General features: G+C 41.2%; 1 protein-coding gene across 1 annotated transcript in view; it reads right to left on the bottom strand.

The window, feature by feature from the left end:
* Positions 1–18,604, bottom strand: part of cemip2 (cell migration inducing hyaluronidase 2) — a 39,904-nt gene extending 21,300 nt beyond the window's left edge. The window contains exons 1-7 of the mRNA XM_058636076.1: positions 18,276–18,604; positions 11,789–12,140; positions 11,553–11,693; positions 10,681–11,248; positions 5,868–6,037; positions 4,734–4,925; positions 2,085–2,254 (exon numbers count right to left, since the gene is read on the bottom strand). Coding sequence (XP_058492059.1) covers positions 2,085–2,254; positions 4,734–4,925; positions 5,868–6,037; positions 10,681–11,248; positions 11,553–11,693; positions 11,789–12,122 — 1,575 coding nt within the window. The 5' untranslated portion in view covers positions 12,123–12,140; positions 18,276–18,604. The remainder of the gene's footprint in view (positions 1–2,084; positions 2,255–4,733; positions 4,926–5,867; positions 6,038–10,680; positions 11,249–11,552; positions 11,694–11,788; positions 12,141–18,275) is intronic.
* Between the last annotated feature and the right edge of the window lie 913 nt (positions 18,605–19,517).

Below are 19,517 nucleotides of genomic sequence, written 5' to 3'. Positions count from 1 at the left end.
AATTCCAACCTTTATCCCAACCCAAAACTAATCCAAACACTAACTGTAAAATCAGGTCTTAACCCTGAAAAAGCCCTTAAAATTGAGGACCAGCCAAAGATTAGTCTAGAGCCAAGTTCTCCCTCAATCTACCTTTTTCTCTTAGTGTCAAACGCATGCACGCGTACATATTCAACAAAGACATACACACTAATAAGCGATGTAATGAATTATACATGTAGCACATGAACACAATAATGTGACATGACTGCCAACAGTTTTATGTCCATGTCCAGGTGGGAGTAGTGTGACAAGAGCACCGAGGACAATGTGCAGTGATGAGTGTATGTTAGGAGCACACACGCATGCAGAGCACTGATGGTTTAAGGTGGAGGCGTCAATCATTTTAAAAGCCGATTGTGTAATATCAATAAAAGTGGTTTTCATGCTACGCGTAAACGTGGTTGAAAAGAAAATTGTTAAAATGGAAAGAAAGTGTTTGTGTTTTGCACAATGGGGACACGTTACACACAGCTTCAGGAATGCTATTGTGCATTTGCCACAAAACGTTAAAGAAATCCTACCATCGCTGACCAAATTATAGTGTACTTGTTATAAAGGAGCCATCAGAGAGGGTCGGGGGGGATAAGACACTGCGGTTAGTGTCACGCTGAAGTGCTTATCTGTCTTCAGTGTCCTGATTTACAGACTTCACATTTACAGGAAAGCATTGGCCATGAAAGTAAAAGCTTCACGTTTATTTGGAGGCAGAGAAGAAAATGAAAAGAAAACCAGAGTATGGCAATCGAGAGAAAGCACATGTACATATGAGCTCTGCGGTATGGAAACAGTCACACAGATTACTGCAGACATTTATCTACTAATTTTTCCATTGAAGGTCACAGGAAAGGAACTGGAGTCAATCCCAGCTGACAACACAAACAGCCACCCATAATCACATTAACACCAGTGGTCAAAGAAGGCCTTAACCACATGGAAACAGAACTTTAATGTTTTTGTTCCTAAACATGAAATGCCTTCATACACACAGATGCCCCAAAACAACTCTAAACACTGTATATACATATATATATGCCAGGCCTGTATGTGGCACTGTAATACTGCCAAAATACACCAAAAAACGAAGAAGTAAACATGCACTTGCGTGCTGTGTACAAACTAACGTCAACGACGATAATGGAGACTGCAACAGCAAATGCAAGAGCAAGAGTTGGGGCTATGACATCATCGATTTCCCAAGGTTGGGTTTTTGTATACACGCAAAATGCAAGGGCGGTGTTTTGAGATTTTAGTTCATTTTCCAAAAATAGCATTTTTAGCACTTCCAAAACACCAATTTGTGTATGATGAAAAAAAGTTAGGTAAAGTTAGATGGTGGCTTTACTGTGTACACTTCTACAGCTCAACAAAGAAAGAGAGAGCAGCAGTGGTTGATCAGAGCTGAGGACATATTTCTCTAACTATTTCACTGCAGTTATGATGTAAAAGCATAAAAACAAGCAGCTAAAGATTTGCAGCTTGTAGTGCGAGTAACAGAGAGTGTGAATGTAAAGCAAAACGTGCCTCCTCACATACACACGTCTGAAAAGACACCTTATATCGCGCCAGTCTGCCGACAGGAAATGTGGTGTCCGTTACTAATGTTTGTTTAAATTTGTTGGAACCAAATTACTAAGGACAAATGTGGGTCCTGAGGCTGGTCCATTTTTAAAAACCCACTGATTTAGAGTCTGTACTTAACTTAACCCCAGTCTGTGTGTCTTTGGACTGTGGGAGGAAGTAAACACAAACACACTAAACAAACACAGGGGGCATGAGTTCAGGAGAATCTGCTTACGTATCGTGCTTTATGTGCATGCTCAGCGTATTTTTCTCCGTTTTTTGGTGTATTTCTGTAGCGGCATTACAGCGCCACATACAGGCCTGGCATATGTACGGTACTTCAGCATTTTGAGTCGTGGAAAAAAAACAAAAAACAAAAGGATCATGGACCGTGTGAATAAGGCCAAAGGCAGACACTCAGTCAAGCGAGGATTCAATCGAGTGACCTTCTTGCTGTGAAGCCAGAAGAAACCCAGACGTACCTTGATGTGGCCTCCGTAGGTGTCGTGGTTGTAGAACTGACACATGTTGTTTCCATAGCAGGAGTTCTCCATTTCTCCGTAGATGAGAATGTTTCTGGAGAGCAGAGCCACTTCGGCACGCATGTCCACTCCATCGAGGATCTCTCCAACATGACCGTACTGAGGCTTCCCTAAACAGAACAGAACAAACGTCGATACTTGGTCACATGCTGCCAACAACATGATATATTCATTCGCCAATTTTCTACCGCTTTCTGTTGCCAGTTCATCACGTACAGCGATGGACAAACATGCACTCTCTCATTCACCCGCAGAACCACACAACCACGTTACACGTGAAATAATATCTCAGAACTCATGTTGTTCATAGATACAAATGTCAATCAGTTCATTCAAACCAGTGAAAACAAATGAACACATAACGTGGCAGTCTGCATAATCCTGTGTGAAGTGGCACAAGAGGTCCTGAAATGCTCCATTGGCACAAAAGTGTCAAACAAAATGGCAAAATGTCAGGTAGTGGCATTTAAATTGAGATATTTTCTTTCTGAAAATACCCTCCAACTGTCCACCACAGGAAACACGCCTCACAGCAAACACACAAACAACAAAAACCTATCAACCACACACCTTAAACAATCCAAACTAGAGAAAGCACCCAGAAAGTGAAAGACCCCCACAAAGGTCACAATGCAGTTTTCCACAATGGCACTTAAATCCCCCTTTTTGCAAGGTGAACATATTCTTGTAAGGAAAACAAACCAAATCGAATAGTTTTTTCACTGGCTCATAACCTGAATAAATATCTGTCAACCACAGGAAGTACGCCAAGCAGCATCCACCCAAACAACAAACACCCACCCACCCATCCACACCCCAAAACCCGACAATCGAAATGAGAGACATTTACTGGAGTAGCTGTCAAATACATAAAAAAAAAAACACAACAATAAGTTTTCAGACAATGTGGAAAGTACCCGCACCCACATGGTGCACATGCCAATGTTACATAGAGCCGTGCTCCAGCTGCTCAGCCCTTCCTTCATGGCAGCAACACAAAAATTAGGCAGATAGAGCAAAAACCAACCCATCCCTCTCTTCAGGAAGGGAGTTGCCGACGGTTGATGACAGAGGAATGAGATCAGGAAACACGGCTGACAGAGAGATGAACCAAACACGAACAGATAGTTTGAGAAGTAAATTAGAGCAGCAGAGGTAGGTTGTGGTGTTTTTTCTAGGCAGAAATAGACCGTATTTGTGGCAGTAACTTAGATTACTGGCACAAATACGGTTCAATAACCAACTAATTTGTGATGAATAAACAAGTGCGCAGTACACAGCTGCACAGTTTTTAAGGTTTTAGTGTATCTGCAGGTTTGGGAAGACAAATTTAGGACATGTTTCCAGGCCACTTTGATCAAATTTAAGACCTTAAATTCATGAAATATGTACTTAATCGATGACATGTTTCCAGTGAAATTTGTTTTTAATTCAGAGCAAAGAGGAATTCTTAAGCCGGAGAGTAAAAGAGCAGATAAAAACATAAGCAAACAGTTAAACTAAAGTAAAAACAAGCAGACTGAGACATCAAAGCGACCTTCATATCTGTGCTCGGTTAAAACTTAAGCGCTTTATTTTTCATTATTACCTTCTCAATTCATGTCCCTGTCCATAGTCTGTGTGCACTCTCGTAATAAAGCCAGCAGACCGATGCCGTCACGTGAAAATCCAAACACTAAGTGCAAATTGGCCAAATTCTTTACAACACTTTCCACAGAGAATAAATAAAGCAATCTAGGTTGTTGTGTCTGTGGCATTTGTTAGACCTTTGAATGCCAGATTTAAGGGGTAATTGCCATTTTTAAGGATAATTAGGACCTTAATTTTGGACAATTAAATGTAACATGTAACCCTTTTTAAAGCATAAGCCTTCTGGACCCTCATTGAGCAGTCTTGGCATATATACACAGCATTATCTCATGTGGTCTCACACCAAGATGACCCAAAGACATTTTGATGGTCCACTGGTCAACCGATGCGTCAGGAATTCTCCCAGTGTTCCTGATAACCAGTCAGACTTTGACAGAACTGTGTGGTCATGTGTTTGTGATGGAGAGTGCGAGAGGGAAAGACAGAGGAAGAGGAAAGGCTGAATGAATCACTGCTGGTCAAAGCTCCAAATCTGCAATAAATAAACACACGTATGGAAACACTAAGTCGTCTAAAACGACTCATTATGAAGCTAATGAAAACGTTTACTAGTCACCGAAAATCTCTACTGATAAGCTTTCTGAATTTTCAGGTTCTTATCATATGAGATGGGAATATTTTGATATTTTGGTTTGTGTACATAACAAAAACTGTGTTCCCTGAATCATGTCATAGCCTATGTGTCTAATCTAATCGTCCTCTTATGACTAAGATGTTATTTGCCTTGTTCCACTCTGAACCTTTTCATATGAAATACGTCAGTACTGTGCTTTTCATAGCTCTTCCTTCCTTGTTCGTTCTGTCCTCCTCCACGTTTAGCAGGAACTATGCAGCCCCAAAAATGGCAACATGGGTCAGATTACAAACCAAACCACAAACGACCACAAAAACACATTTCGGTTTGTAGCACAGGGAAACCAAAGCTTCTGTCTCTCTCACCTTGTATCCTGACCTGCCTGCTGGTGCACCGACGACAAGGCAGCAGGGTGAACTCTTCAGCCTGATGCATGGAGTAATCTGTGCTGGCAACTACAACGTGATCCCCGGGTTTCCAGGTCTGCTGCACTTCGTCCTGCAGGTTTAGAACCACCTGGTCCACCGCGTCAACCTGGAAGCCGGAGATGGCAAAACCTTGACGGACAAAAAAAAGGGCTTTCTTCAAGATATAGCAGAGGAATACAACCACTCCATATTTTCTTATTGTGAGTAATTTAATCCCATCGAGGAGTGATTTAGATCCTGGCCTCAGAATGAAATAACAGCACACACTGCCAGACTAAGAAATGAAAATATAATACTTGTCTAAAGCGGTTAATTCTGGTCAGTGGCTGACAATGTCACTCGAGTCTAGTTACAGCAGGTACTTTCAACAAAAATAATAATTTTACACCAATAATACCAAACACAGTAAAACTGAATCAATGTAAAAAATGTTTTTACAAGGTATGGCCATGCATGGCTGCAAAAAATAAAGAAAAACTACTCCGACCAAGGGTGGGCTGGTGCTTCCCCAACTGCACTTCCATCTGCCTTAAGACCTGGTATTTGCTATAACGGTGTGGTCATAAAAACACTCACACATGCACAGGAATGTCTTTCATGTTCAGATGATTGATCAGCAAAGAAAATGGAGCCATTATTCTAAAGCATTTACCTTAACAAAGACTGAGAAACCTGTCTTTTTTTAACTGTTTTAAGTTTATGTAATGCAGGTACCTATTATTGGGAGTAACTTAAAAGGTCAAGTGTGTACGTTTTACAAGGCTTTATTGGCAGAGATTGAATACACATACTCATAATGTACTCATGTTTGTGTATGTATATAGTTGCTTTAAAATAAATGTTGGTTTTTAATGTTGCCTTAGAATGAGGTACTTCAGGCGATTGCCTCGCTTTATTGAAGCCACCTTCTTGCTTTTCTATGTTTTATGCAAGTTTACTGCACCAAGGAAGAATAATGATATCCTTTCTGGGGTGCAAAGGCCAATGTTAATGTTAATTCTCAACATGCACTTATATAGTACTGTATGTTCAAACTGTTTTGAATGTACACCATTGAAAGATGTTCCTCACCAGTTTTCCATTCACTGTAAGCAGTCACAGAGAATCCTACTCCGTCCACGGTGGTGAAGTTGCGCATGGCCAGTGCTCTTCCTCCCGTGTCGTGGTTTTCATGCTCCCGGACGTCCTCTGTGCACGACGCGTTACCACCGTCTACCACCGACACCAAAGCCCAGGCCTGTCTGAAGAGACCAGAGGAAGGCAGAGAGACGTGAATGACAGTATCTGAGTATTGAGCTTCAATTTTCCACAGACGCTGGAAAAACATTCATTTACATGTAGTTACTCATACACAAATTGGATAAAAACCCACATGCAGTCCTGAGTCATTGCATGTGGAAAGTTAATGCCAGTTAGGCACTTTCTCAACGGTTGCAAATCAGTTTTTTTGCTCCCTAATCTAATCCAATATCCTCAAAACGTCCATGTGCATGTCCAAATGTGTGAATACACAGCATGATAAACTCTGGAAACTACACAGGTGAGTGTCCTGCCTCCTACAGTTTCAAACAAGACGCCAGCCCTTGCCTGGATCTTCTAAAAAATTCTCCAGCTGTTGTGGGCCTTACCCAGATAATCTCCTGCTTCATTCATCATATATTATATGAACAGCAAACTTCAGAGAATGTGCAGATCAAATTCCCTGGTCATATACCAAAGTTTGTGTCTATCAACCTCATCCACAGATTTACTATTACTAAACTACTACTACTAGTACTAGTAGTACTACTATACATCAGTGTTTCCCAAACTTTCTATATGGAGGATCCCCAAATCGCAATATACAACGTGACAAAAGCAAGTTTGTGCATGATGCTGCATCAAATTTACAGCTATTTCTGCAACACCTAATATAATACGACTATACAAGTTGGAAAAAAGGAATCATTTCCTAAATATGTTATGCATATTGATCAGAAGAATGTTATCTTGACTGAAAACTCTTCTGTGATTCATATGTAAGTTCCAACGCAGTCTTTGGGAATCACTGCTTCTGATTGTAGCAGGCAGACAATTGGCAAAATAGAAATACTGCCATGTCCAAACATTCATTCAAGGCCAACTTTCCAATTCCAATTTTTTGCTCCAAATCCTCTCCCTTTTCACTTCACTGCGCACATATCTTATGAAGTAGGAATGCAAAGAAAATGATTTCTAGATTACTGTGATTAAACAAGAGGCTAAAATCATTCAGAAATTGGTGCTCAAGGGTGTGGACGACGAGCGGGACTGGGCGTGTATTTAAGGGCGTATGACCACCGAGAATCACGGACAAGTGTTTCAAATGTCATGCCCTTGGCTTCTTAGGGAATGACCTCTTTCTTTTTGTTGTTGTCCAGTTTGAGCTGAATGAATCCACACAATTGTAAAAGCCTTCACACAATCAATAATATTTTAGGAACATTGTTCTGAGCAACGACATGACCTTCACACACTGATCATTATTGGCCCCAATTTTCTCACACTTCAACCATTCAAGGAGCCTATTTTTAAACCCACAGAATCCTGGGGTGAGTCAACAGCTGTACATTTTGTGGAAAGTAAGAATGCAGAACACTTTAATTTCAATCAACACCCTTCACTGACACGCTTCACTGAAAAAACAGGGTTTTCAATGAATTAAAGATCTACAGCGTGTCATGTATGATGAATATGAAGGTCCACTTGCACAATATGAATCTCTGCACTAGTATTTAACAGCCACAGAATGTATTACCAAACCAAGTCTCATTAAATGTATACTTCTGCATAATAGAAGACAAGGTGAGGTCGTCTGGTCGAGAATAACTTTTGAAAGGCAGCAAGCAACGGTCTTGTTTGTAATTATATAAGCATACTAATATTTTGATCTTTAAGAAAGAAACAGAGAGACATTACAAACACAATTGCCAAAAATGTCTCTTCTAGGGTTGCAAATAATATAAATAAAAACAAAAATGTATTTCTATGTTATATGGAGCAAAGAGGCCAGAAAATATTCACATTTAAAAGCTTGTATTGGATTAAAAATTAAGATTTTGAGACCTTTTAGTGACTGAATATTCCCACTGCCATTTCACAAAATCTCCCTAAACACAGTGACATAGACTCGAAATGCTATTAAACCCGACATGTCTCTGTGAATATTCATTTCACCGAGCGGCACAACCACAGCCGAAACACATTTTCTTGTAGATGAAAGAGCCCCCGTGTCGTGGTACTGTGCACCCCACTGACACACAATCAGACTCCATCTGGAGATCCACTTTGTTCTTTCATTTCAGCCAGTGTGTGGAATTCTGTCACATTTTCTCCCCTTAGGGTAAAAAAAAAATAATCAAGGAAAACCACTTTTGTGTCCTTGTGCAAATATACAGCCTGCACACTTGATACCTCAGAGTAAGAGACAACAAAAGGGAAACAAAACCCTTTTCCTACATCCTCGAGTGGATGTTCATCAGGGTTTTTAACGACCTCATTGTTTGAACAGAAAGGACACATGCGTGGAGGCCAAAGGTGAATTCACTACAGGTCAGCATGAACGTGAGTCCATGTGCGCGTCAGTGCTCTCCTGAGAGGCCGAGATTAAAGACGAGAGGTGTCAACAGGCGCGAGGCAGGAGCCAACACATTCACGTACCCATTCCAGGAAGGAGGAATGACGCCATTGAGACACACAAGTTTATTTAACTGTGAATCACGTGGCAGTTTGTTATTGTTTATTACCTCCACCGAGGAGGTTTACGCTTGTCTGTTTGAGTTCGCGAGCAGCATATTTCAAAAAGCAGAAGACAGATTTTGATAAAAATTATCTGGGGGTGTATGCTCAAATATTGGCGGTGATTCAAAATTAATATATGGATTCAGGATTTCAAAATAAAATTATTATAACAATTGCAAGATATGGAAGTGTATGGAAAACTGGGTGGCTTTGGGAGAGTGGCTTTTCGTTCAGTTGTGTGCCAATATTTGGATTTTTAACGACCAAAACATAGAATTATAAATTAGGGCTACAACTACCTATTATTTTCACAATCAATTAACCTGTCGATTGTTTTCTCAATTAATTGGTTGCCGTTTGGTCCATGAAATGTCATAAAATGCTGAAATATGTTGATCAGTGTTTCCAAAAACTCAAAATGATGATGCTCTCAAATGTCTTGTTTTGTCCACAAACCAAAATGATTCTGTTTTAATGATTTCTTTGACATATGGAGCAAAGAAACCAGAAAAATATTGACATTGGAAGCTGCCTTTAATTGTCGACTTTCATCATTCTATCATTGCAGCCTGCTCTAGTTTTAAATTGGACATAAGTTGGAAATAAATGGAAGGATCCTCAACACCCTGCTACACAACACTAACTGATCAACCACCAAACCTTCACAGCATAAAACTGCACTTAACAAAGGGTGACTTTATTGAGACACTGAAGTGCATTCTGTCTCGTAAATATATGCTAATCATTTCCTCCCATCATGACAAGACCTATAGAAAGCCAAGATAAAAAAAACCCACGCCAGCAAATACAGAAAGGATTAGAAGACAGTGAACTCATTGATATGTGTGTGCACATACACACACACACACACATGCACAGGCTTTATTGTGTGATTTATATTAGGTTTGAAGGGATTTATTTGAAGAACCCTGTGCTGCCTTGGCACCCACCCCCAGAGGTGAAATGTGACACTGGAGAATCTGGTGTAGCACTTAGCGTTTCAGCCGACCACGGACCAAAGTAGGCCAAGCTACAAATAAGTCCGACTGAAATACTGCATTTAGACGAGTGTCCACTGAAAGAAACACACCTGCTGTGAGCATGCATTTGTCTGAGTCACAGTAGTAGAGGGTCTAATGTCACACAATGCTAAAGCCAACGAGAACCAAAACCAAACCAATCCAATATGTGTCCTTTTGAGGTGACAAGGACGAAGGTCGAAAAACATTTCCACATTTTGGCAAGTCCTGCGAACACTCGGACCATAACCCCATTATCCGGTACATGCTTCCTTTCCTGGCAGAGCACATTCAAACAGACAAGAAGGAAACAGGACGAGGACAGGACAAACTAGGAATGATTCAAGGGACAATTCTGAATGGAAAGAAAGACGCATGAAAAGTGGACATTTTTCCGTGAAGGATGGACATGGAACAGAATGCTGGATATTACTGGTCCCAGTATCAAGGTTTCCAAGGTGAGAGTCCTTAAGATCTCCACAAAAACCCATTAACTTTATCAGTCACAGGAGACTGAAAATAAACAAAACACTCCCAGGGCCAACAAAACCATGGAGAACCAATTCAGATCCTTCAAAAGCTGGTACATTCTGACACACAGCTGAGCAACAAACTCGTCACCATGGTAATACAGCACATACTGTACTTCATTTAGACAAATATACGCAGGTATACAAAGGCTTTTTTTAAACATTAATCCCACAGTAAAAGGGTAAAGTAAAGGGGTTCGTCTCTATGCTTTTTTTTCATCCACTCAGTCATGTTAGATGACACCATCGTAAACACCAACGCACAACCAAAGAAGTTTTTAGTCCTCCTTAAAAAACTAGTAGGAACTGAACGATTTTTTTTTAGCACAATGTTTTGCTGGAAAAGTTGCAGACAGTTGTAGACTCCAGAGTTCATGGCAAAATGACTACATTCACCTGGGAGTCATGGTAACGTAAAGCTGATTTTTTTTAAAAAAACAACCTACATAAATTGCAGTCTTTGGACCGGAATGGTGATTGAACGTACTGTATCTATGTAAGGGGAAAGTTAGATGTTAGCTGGTGTTAATGGGCTACAAAAAATGAATGGATGCAATAACAAGTTCCACAAATTACCTGTATTTGAGATCGTGGACAAAGCTGCTGCCGAGCTTCTCTTCAATGGTCCTCTTGGTTTCATCGAGCAGAGATTTGGCGGCAGAGTCGCCGACAGCCAGAGTGACGATGCGGCCGGGCGGCAGCGACCGAAGCAGCTGAGACAGCTGGCGACTGTCATTACGGGAATCGTGTGTGTCGTAGCGTTCGGAAAACAGCACAGCCGCAGTGTCCTGGTCCACCACGCGCAGGTTGATGCCTCGGCTGAAGTTCCGCTGGAAGGAGTAACCTCCTGAGGCCAGCCCAGTGGCAGGGATGCTTTGGGTCAGCAGAGACCACGAGACTCTCTCGGTACCATGTAGCTCCAGTGTACCGCCACCCTGAACCCCAATGAACTTGCGTCCCAGACCGGGGACCTCCGGGACTTCCTTGTTGTCAGAACGGCCCAAAAGGGCTATAGTGGCATGTGAACGGTAACGACATTTGGGAGCGCCGATGTGAAGGGCTCCACCATCTTCTATGAGGATGTGGTGGGTTCTCAATGTTATGTTTTTGGAGCCGTCAGCATTGTCTGCAAAAACTACTTGACCTGTGAAAGGTAAGAAGAGGAAAAACATGAGCCATAACTGGACATGTTCTAATGAACATTTGCCTATTTATTACATGTAAAATAATCACTGAGGTCCAGTGAGCTACGTTCAGGAGGGTTTAGTTGCAGAAATTGAATAGGATATTAAAAAAACACATCTGTATATATGAGAACGTCATCGACAACTCAACACTTATATTGTGATTTGGGAGATAGTTTGCCATCTTTAAAAAACAAATGGGTCTCCACAAGAGAAAGTCTGGGAAACACTGCTTTAACAAATCATTGATTTTGGTGTACTCACCTCCTGACTGAATGGTTAGTGAAAAGAACGTAGCAGAGGACTCCAGTCTGAACAAATGTCCACTCCTGACAACAACAGCCTTTTCTGGTTGAAGACCTGGGTTCCAGCTGCTGAGGGATGGATTGTGGTCCGGACAGTTTTCTGTGAATATCACCAATTGGTAATTAACTCATTAGAGATTCTTATATTTCACATTCGAGAGTGTGAAAAGTATGAACATTTGAATCAAGACGAACCATCGATCACATCTCCACTTGTGAGGCTGAGGACGAGGATAAGTGTGAGGAGGAATGCACCCATGGACACCCCAAAGCAGATCAGCGTGTTCTTCCTCTGCTGGAGGCTCCGAGCACGTTCCCTGCGCTGGTTTTCCTCCGACAGGTTGAAAGTGGGTTGTCGCTCCGGTGGTGGGCAACGAGGTTTTAGTGGTGGAGGCGGTGGAGCTTTGGCGGGTGGCGGCGAGCGGACAGGAGCCACACGCCCAGGGACATAGCCTGGCGACCTCTGGTGGTGTCCGTGGGGCGGAGCCACAAAGACAGGGAAGTGACTAGGGCCATCGCTTGTCGGCATGGTATACGTGTCTGCAACCTGAGAGGAGGGAAAAATATGGAGAATCGGTCAAGTGTGTAACAGATTAGGGCTGCAACAAGTCATTGATTATTAAATTAACCGCCAACTATTAAGATTAGTCGGTTTGTGTTTGAAATTGTTTTTTCAGCTTCTCTAACGTGAACATTTTCTGGTTTCTTTGCTCCATATAACAAAGAAATCATTCAAACTGAATAGTTTTGGTTTGTGGTCAAAACAAGACTTTCAAAAACATCATTTCGAGGTTTGGGAAAACACAATCAACATTCTCTGACATTTTCTGAAACAAACAACTACTAAATTAACCAAGAACATCGTCGTCAGATGAACAATTCTGAAAATCATCATTTATTGGAGTTTTAACAAATTCATAGATGGACAGGTCAATTTATTGGTCATTTTGGCAATTCATTGTGCACCAAACTTTCATAGAAGCAAACAAACATTTAACAAAACCAACAATATGATCACATTCATCACCAAATGCAAAATTGACCTATTAAACCATTTTACATATTATAGGGTGCATCCTCACAGTTTGTGAAATACTGGTTTGCACAAATGTTCTGCAAGCCCCAACTGGTTTGGAGATATGATACCCAGGCCCAGACGGTAATAGCTAAAATGCACTTAACAGGGGGTGTGTTTCCTTTTCACAAATTGCCTGTCCCTTCCTCGCCACTAGGGACTCGCAGATAATCATCAACATGTTGACCATTCTTTGCAAGGAGGGGTTTATTGGCAGACTAATTGACTGTCCAGAGACAGAATACCAGTGTAACCACTGCAACAGGGACTGAAACTCCCAAAATGAACTCATTAGCCAAATTCTAAGCTGCACTAGACAAAAAAAAACCAAACAACTAGCATTGCATTGGATGCATTATCCATGGTAGAACACTGACTAATGGCAGCCTACAGATTATGGCTGAATGATGATGAATCCTATGTTGATGGTTTGTGAGGTTGCTCTCAACCTTCCAAGTAGGACAACTGACTTGCAAGTTGAAACTTCTGACTACGAACTAGGAAATCCCAACTTCTGACTACAACTGGGATTCACCATTAGACACTGGACCATTAAACGAGGACATTGGTGCTCAACAAGGATGCTTGAATAAAATGTCCAAAGGCACATGACTTTCTGATTTAATACTTCATACTGCCTTCCAAGAGTAAATTGACAAAATGCTTTTGACTCAAGACACTTCTCTGTTGAATGTATCCACAACTGAGGTTGTTAAAGTGATGTAACGACGGAGTAAATGACAGAGTTCTTACACAACAGGTCAAAGAGGAGGAAGAGGAAACTTAACTGACAGTAAAAACAGCAGGGGTGAAGAGAAGAGAGGGCTGATGCTGGGGAAACCGGCAATAAGCCACCAAGCATCTCACTTATAGAGCTGCAGGTAAAGATCCTGTGAGATGGTCTTAAACAGACTATAAATCTGTTCCTGTAAAACGGCCTGTCCCCTGGCTGCTTTGGCTTGAACACAGCAGCACGTTGGCTGCTCTTGTCCACCGTTAAGAAGGAGGTTGTGAATAATGGATCATAACATTCCCCAGACAGTGTTAGCAGTTAGCACAGCTAAAACAGATGGCACCAATTACAGTAGGGAAGGAGAGGTGCTCCGGCTAGAGCCTGTGCGGCCTTTATATCACACAAACCCCAAATGTTTGCACATAGTCCACAGAACACACATAAACTCATGCACAGAGAAAGGTCAGGCAGAGACACACCTGCAAACACAAACACATAGGAGAAGAGGAAATGACAAAGCAGAAAAAAAAATGGCTTCAATGGCACTTTTCCTTCACGCGAACCCCCTGAAAACAACACCACATAAACGGGTCTTCACAAATGAAACGTCAGCAAGTTTAAATCTGCAGACATCGGAGCCAGGCCACATGAGTCAAAGAATGGCAACTCTAACAATGTCTTTTTAAAGAGGCTGTTGGAAGTGCAACATCTGTCCAAGACGGGCTCTATGGAACCCTCTGAAGTATTCCAAGTATTTCAGGGTTCTTTTAAATCATCCATCCAATGTTTTCCAATGCCATGATATTAAAGGTATTTCAGAGTCGTTTGCAAAAGAAAGTGCTTTGGGGTTTTTCTCTGGCTTTGTAACTCATCCAATAGTACCTCAAACTTGGTATCATATATCTTGGCCACAGAGAAACCCATATCGGTCTACCTCTGATTAGTACTTCTACCTCACTCATACACAGTGCGGCTGAACAATTAATCATTTCAGATCAAAAATTGCAATTTGAATTTGTTCATTTAGTTCTTGTATTTTAATTATTCTATCTTCTATTTCTTATACATCGTAGAAGTGCAATACTTAATGTTTTGATGTGTCATGGGGTAATGCTCCATCACATCTTAAATCTATTTAAGACTACTATTGAAATGAACCTTGACTTCAAAAGATTATAAAACACATGTCTCAAACTTGTGTCCCTCCAGTCGATTTTCAGTTTATTTCAGTGTGTTTTTTAATGTAAAAATCAATTTTTATTGTGAGTTAATATATTGTTCCATAAACACTTTGGCTGTGAAATATCATCAAAAATATTGTTATTGCAATATCGGAATATGGTGATATAATTTTCATGTCGTGCACCCTTACTTACAGACTTTCTTCAATTGACCGGCGCCCTCCTGACCAGACTCAATGCTCAGTGGCCCGCTGGTCAATTGAGTTTAAAACCCTTGAATAGGAGTCAACAAGCTCAATTAAATACAGAGTTAACAATGATTAATAATATGTATACTGCTAATAAGGTTGCAGTGTTGAGGCTGTACCAAGAAGCCTGCAGAATATCTAGACGCTCATCCTTAGCCTCTTGTTTCTCCTCAACTTATGTATTGTCTCACTGGAGACTGACAACGTATTACTCTCTTTCTCACACACAGGTCCATTGTCTTGCAAAGCTGATTAGTCATCACATCAGTGCAGACTAAAAGGGCTCACTTTTCTAGGCAACGATACAGGCTAGGCCAAAGAGCAGCTGATTCAACCACTTCAGACTGAATTACTGCATCTCATTACAGTCTCTGAGGACCATGTGCTCAGTGGAGGACGGACAATTACGCTGTCTTTTGGATGGTCATACTCTCACTCCCTTTGTCAGGCATTAGACACTCAGTGGCATGTGATGGGATGTTCCCCTAGACATCAGTCTGTACTGGGCTATGTTTTCAGTCACATTCCTGGCCATAAAAAAGGACCAAGCTGCCCCAGCTCCTCTGCTACTAAATAACCTGCCACAGCAATAGACCCAGGATATACAACACACTTTGACATGTTCACAGAGATCCAGTTCCACACTGGTCTGTGTGACAAATGTACACCATTCTCAGAGCCCATATGCTGATTTACCTGTGACCACCTCCACAATAATAACACCACATGATTTCCTTTTTATTAATGGTTCTTCTTAAAATTTCCAGCAGGCTGTACACTTAGTTCAAACTTCTTTATCACAGTTCCTCTCATCTCCTCATCCTTCTTCATCACAGTCCAATTTCAAAGTTCTTCATCACAGCTTGACGTTCTCCTTCCATTATCATCCTCATTCTTTTATCCTCATCCTCATTCCTTATTCGCTCTGGATTCTTCCTCTCCCATAAAGCTCCTCTCATCTCCTCAGTCCCAGATGGGGGGGCAAAGTCCTTCTGCAACCCAGTCTTTAGCTCCCCCAGTCGAGCCCGACTTGCACAGGACCTCGGCAGGTCTTCACATCCCATTTCATGCAAGACCTGTCACTCACGCCAATACACCGATTGACAGACACATCTTTAACAGAATTTAGTGCACTTGCACACAGCTTTTGGAAGTCAACTCTAATCTAATAGTGGTGATTAGTTGCGGATGTTTCCAGGATGCACGTCATTAATGAGCACGAGCAGTCGTACTTCAGATCAGATCTCTTAAGACCAATGTTAGTTCAGGGGTCTGGACGGGACCAAACAGTTGTGGACTTGCTCACCTTCGCTGTCGGGAAATTATAATGATCACAAGACTACACAGCTCCTTATGGGACTTACTCACTCGCTCCATCCCTCCCGCTCACATTTACTTGATTTCAGAGCTACTGAATATCAAACAGATGTGGGGGAAACACTGGAGTCAAAGTGGGACAGAGCATCGCACATTCCTCCACTCTACAATCATTCTTTACTTTGGAAAGCTACAGTGTAATAGACATGAACCATGCGTCTCATACAATAAAATTATGAGCCACAGCCACTGCTACTACAACTATTACATAATTTTAAGTGAGTGGCCAACACTGATCATATTTAATTAAGAGTGTTTTGGTACACAACACCTAACCTTACAATAAAGAAACACTTACATTTATATTTCAGTATAGAAATGTAAAAGTATTCAACTTCACAATACACAGAGAAATTAACAGTAACTTGGATCTCTGATGGTATTAAACAAAGGGTCTTCCAAGCTAAATCTGCAGTTCAGTTTCAGCCACAGTGGAGCAAATCTAAGTCAAGTGAAAACCTCAGAGACCATATGTGTCCCTCAACCTTAGCACTTCACTCATGACCTCACCAGATTAAGTATTGCAAAAATGGCGGACACCAGTGTTTGTGGCGTTGTAGAATCGAGCACGGATGTAGGAGAGAGAGGGACAGAGATTTATAAATCGTTGATCCTCCTTACATTCGATACGTCGCGAAGCCATTTTAGTTTCCCCGTGTCACGGATTGAAAAGGGAGAAAAGATGATGGATGCAACTATTTGCAGACACTGCCGGACTACAGTGAACCACACGTCAGGGAATACAAGTAACTTTATACGCCGCTTTGCAAATCATCAGCCTGAAAAGATTTGAGAAGGTGCAGAGGAAGGAAAAAAAATCAGGTCTCTAAAGGAAGCATTTACAACACCAAGAGCTCAAGGGATCATATGATTTTTTATTGATATTGACCTGTAGACATTTTGAGTTGTGGACAACCAAGGATTCAGAAGTATAGTAATACTGAAACTGAAGTATAAAGTCTTGTCTCATCAAACTCTATATGGCGTGGGTCATACGTTCAGTGTCACTATCCACAGGGAGTCATTATGCATTTCCACAAAGGTGTATATCACTATAGTGTTACGCGTGTGTACTGTATTGATCATTCTATTCCAGTAACGGTTATTTCCCACAAGGACTTTAATGTAGATAATGTGTGGACACCAGTGGACTTCCTTACATAACCTCAAGGAGACGTCCATGTTAAACGTCGTCTTCCACAAAATGTCACAAAATGTTCAAAAATCTTGATTGGTGGTTACCAAACCTGGAAATGATGATCTTGAAGGTCTTGTTTTGACAACAAACCAAAATTATCCAGTTTCTTGGTTACATGGAGCATTGAAACTAGGAAATATTCACATTTAAGAAAAAAAACTCAAGCCGATTAATCTACCCATCCATTCGTCTTCTACCCCTTAATCCTGTACAAGAGGATTGCAGGGCAAAATGCAGGGTACACCCTGGACAGATTGCCAGTCCATCACTGGGACACATATAGAGACAATCAACCATTCACTCTGACACTCACACCTACAGTCAATTTAGAGTGTACAATTTGCCTAATCCCTGAGGAAACTGGAGAACCTGGAGAACACCCACAATTAATCAGTTATCAAAATAGTTGACAGTTAACTTAATCAAGTGATGGTTGCAGTCCTAAATTACAAAGTAGTGTGAATCTCACTCACTAAGGATGGCTGGACTAATTTCACAAAGTAAATACCGCACCGTGGACCTGCTACCGCGGTATTTCGCCGTATTATAAGATTTTGGTGTTGGCGTTAAATCCCTACTAATGTACAGTACTTGAGAGGAAATAGTAAAGTTGACTGAGTTAATCTATCACTCTATACAACAGTAGCTGAAGTTGTTGCTTTGGTGACGGTTTATTTTCTCCACTTTGACAGTTGTGACACTGAAATGAAGCTAGATACAACTTTTAAACACTAGCTAGGACATACCAAAAAGTACCAACGGGCACCAGGGAACCAACCACGAAGAGAAGCATCTTCACACACACACTGTCTCTCTCAAACACACATATAGATGTATATATACACACAGAGAGACACACGGAGGTCGTACCGTTGCTGTGTGTCTTCTGTTTCCCTCCGGCTCTGTCCATTCGCTCTCTGCCGAGTCCTGAAAACAGTGCTAACCCGGCGTCGGTGTTGGTGAGACGGGTGAAAACGCTCTCACCTTCGCTGCTGCAGCTGCTTCTTCTTCTTCTTCTTCGCTCTCTCCGTGTCTCTTTTTATACTCACACCTTTTCTTCACATGGTGTAGTTTTTTTTTTTTTCTTCTTGACTGAAGGGCTGTCGTAGGTCCGTGGTTCGGTCCAGCCCCCGGTCCCACCGAGAGGGAAGCAGGCGCGGCTTGGCAGGGGGGGAAGCGTGCGATGCGTTCAACGACTGTCGGAGAAATGGCAAAAGTGGTCTTGTTTTCTTCGTTTGTAGTTAAATCGCGAATTAGTAACAACTCTCAAGCGCAACACCGCCACCTACTGGATTTAAGTGTGGTACTATATTTTTCTCAAAACTCATTTTACTAGACCGAAACCTGAATATTTATACGTATCAGGTTGTATTTGGCTCAAACATGAATTTATATCAAAATGGGTTTTCTGGAGGTGAAGGTGTTTTCTTCATGCTCATATAAACTAATAAAAAATCTCAATGAAATCTATAAATCTGACTCAGAGTGGAACAGTCCAAATTATTCATATTTCAGAGCAGACATGAATGCGTCACCAGGAACACTGGAGCAACATGGGAATGAAGCATGGAAGGGAGGGGCTTAATTTTGAGCCATAACGCCATCTGCTGTTATAAAAGAGAAAAACAATAAACCAATCCCACAATGCAATCAGTCATAACATTAATATAATAAATAAACTGTTATTTTGATGTTTAAAAATTATAATAATTTCTCATCCTTTCACACACAAACACACATTTACATTTACTTTACCCTCCAGACTATTCTTTAACCTCTGTAATGCTCAAAATCATTTATCATCTGGAAGCAGCAGCAGTGGTGACCTTTTGACTTTGACCGGTGTCGAGTGACAGATTTTGTTTTTCAGCTGAGTTTGCTTTAAAAATACCACAACACAGTTTTCTTTAGGGCCAAAGAAACACACAGTGTGCAATAAATGATCTGAAAGAAAACATTGGTCTATTTTAGAGGCGAACCCACGACACACACACAAGGAACTAAAATAGTATCTGCTTCGGCCTCACAAAGAAAACACTGCAGTGTTGTGTTGTATTTTCATGCCATCGTTAGATTATATAAAATAAAATGTGTGTTACCTACACTTATAGT

The sequence above is a fragment of the Solea solea genome, chromosome 8 (genome assembly GCF_958295425.1).
Source record: "Solea solea chromosome 8, fSolSol10.1, whole genome shotgun sequence".
NCBI classification, from domain to species: Eukaryota; Metazoa; Chordata; class Actinopteri; order Pleuronectiformes; family Soleidae; genus Solea; species Solea solea.
This window is presented reverse-complemented; position numbering and strand designations above follow the sequence as displayed.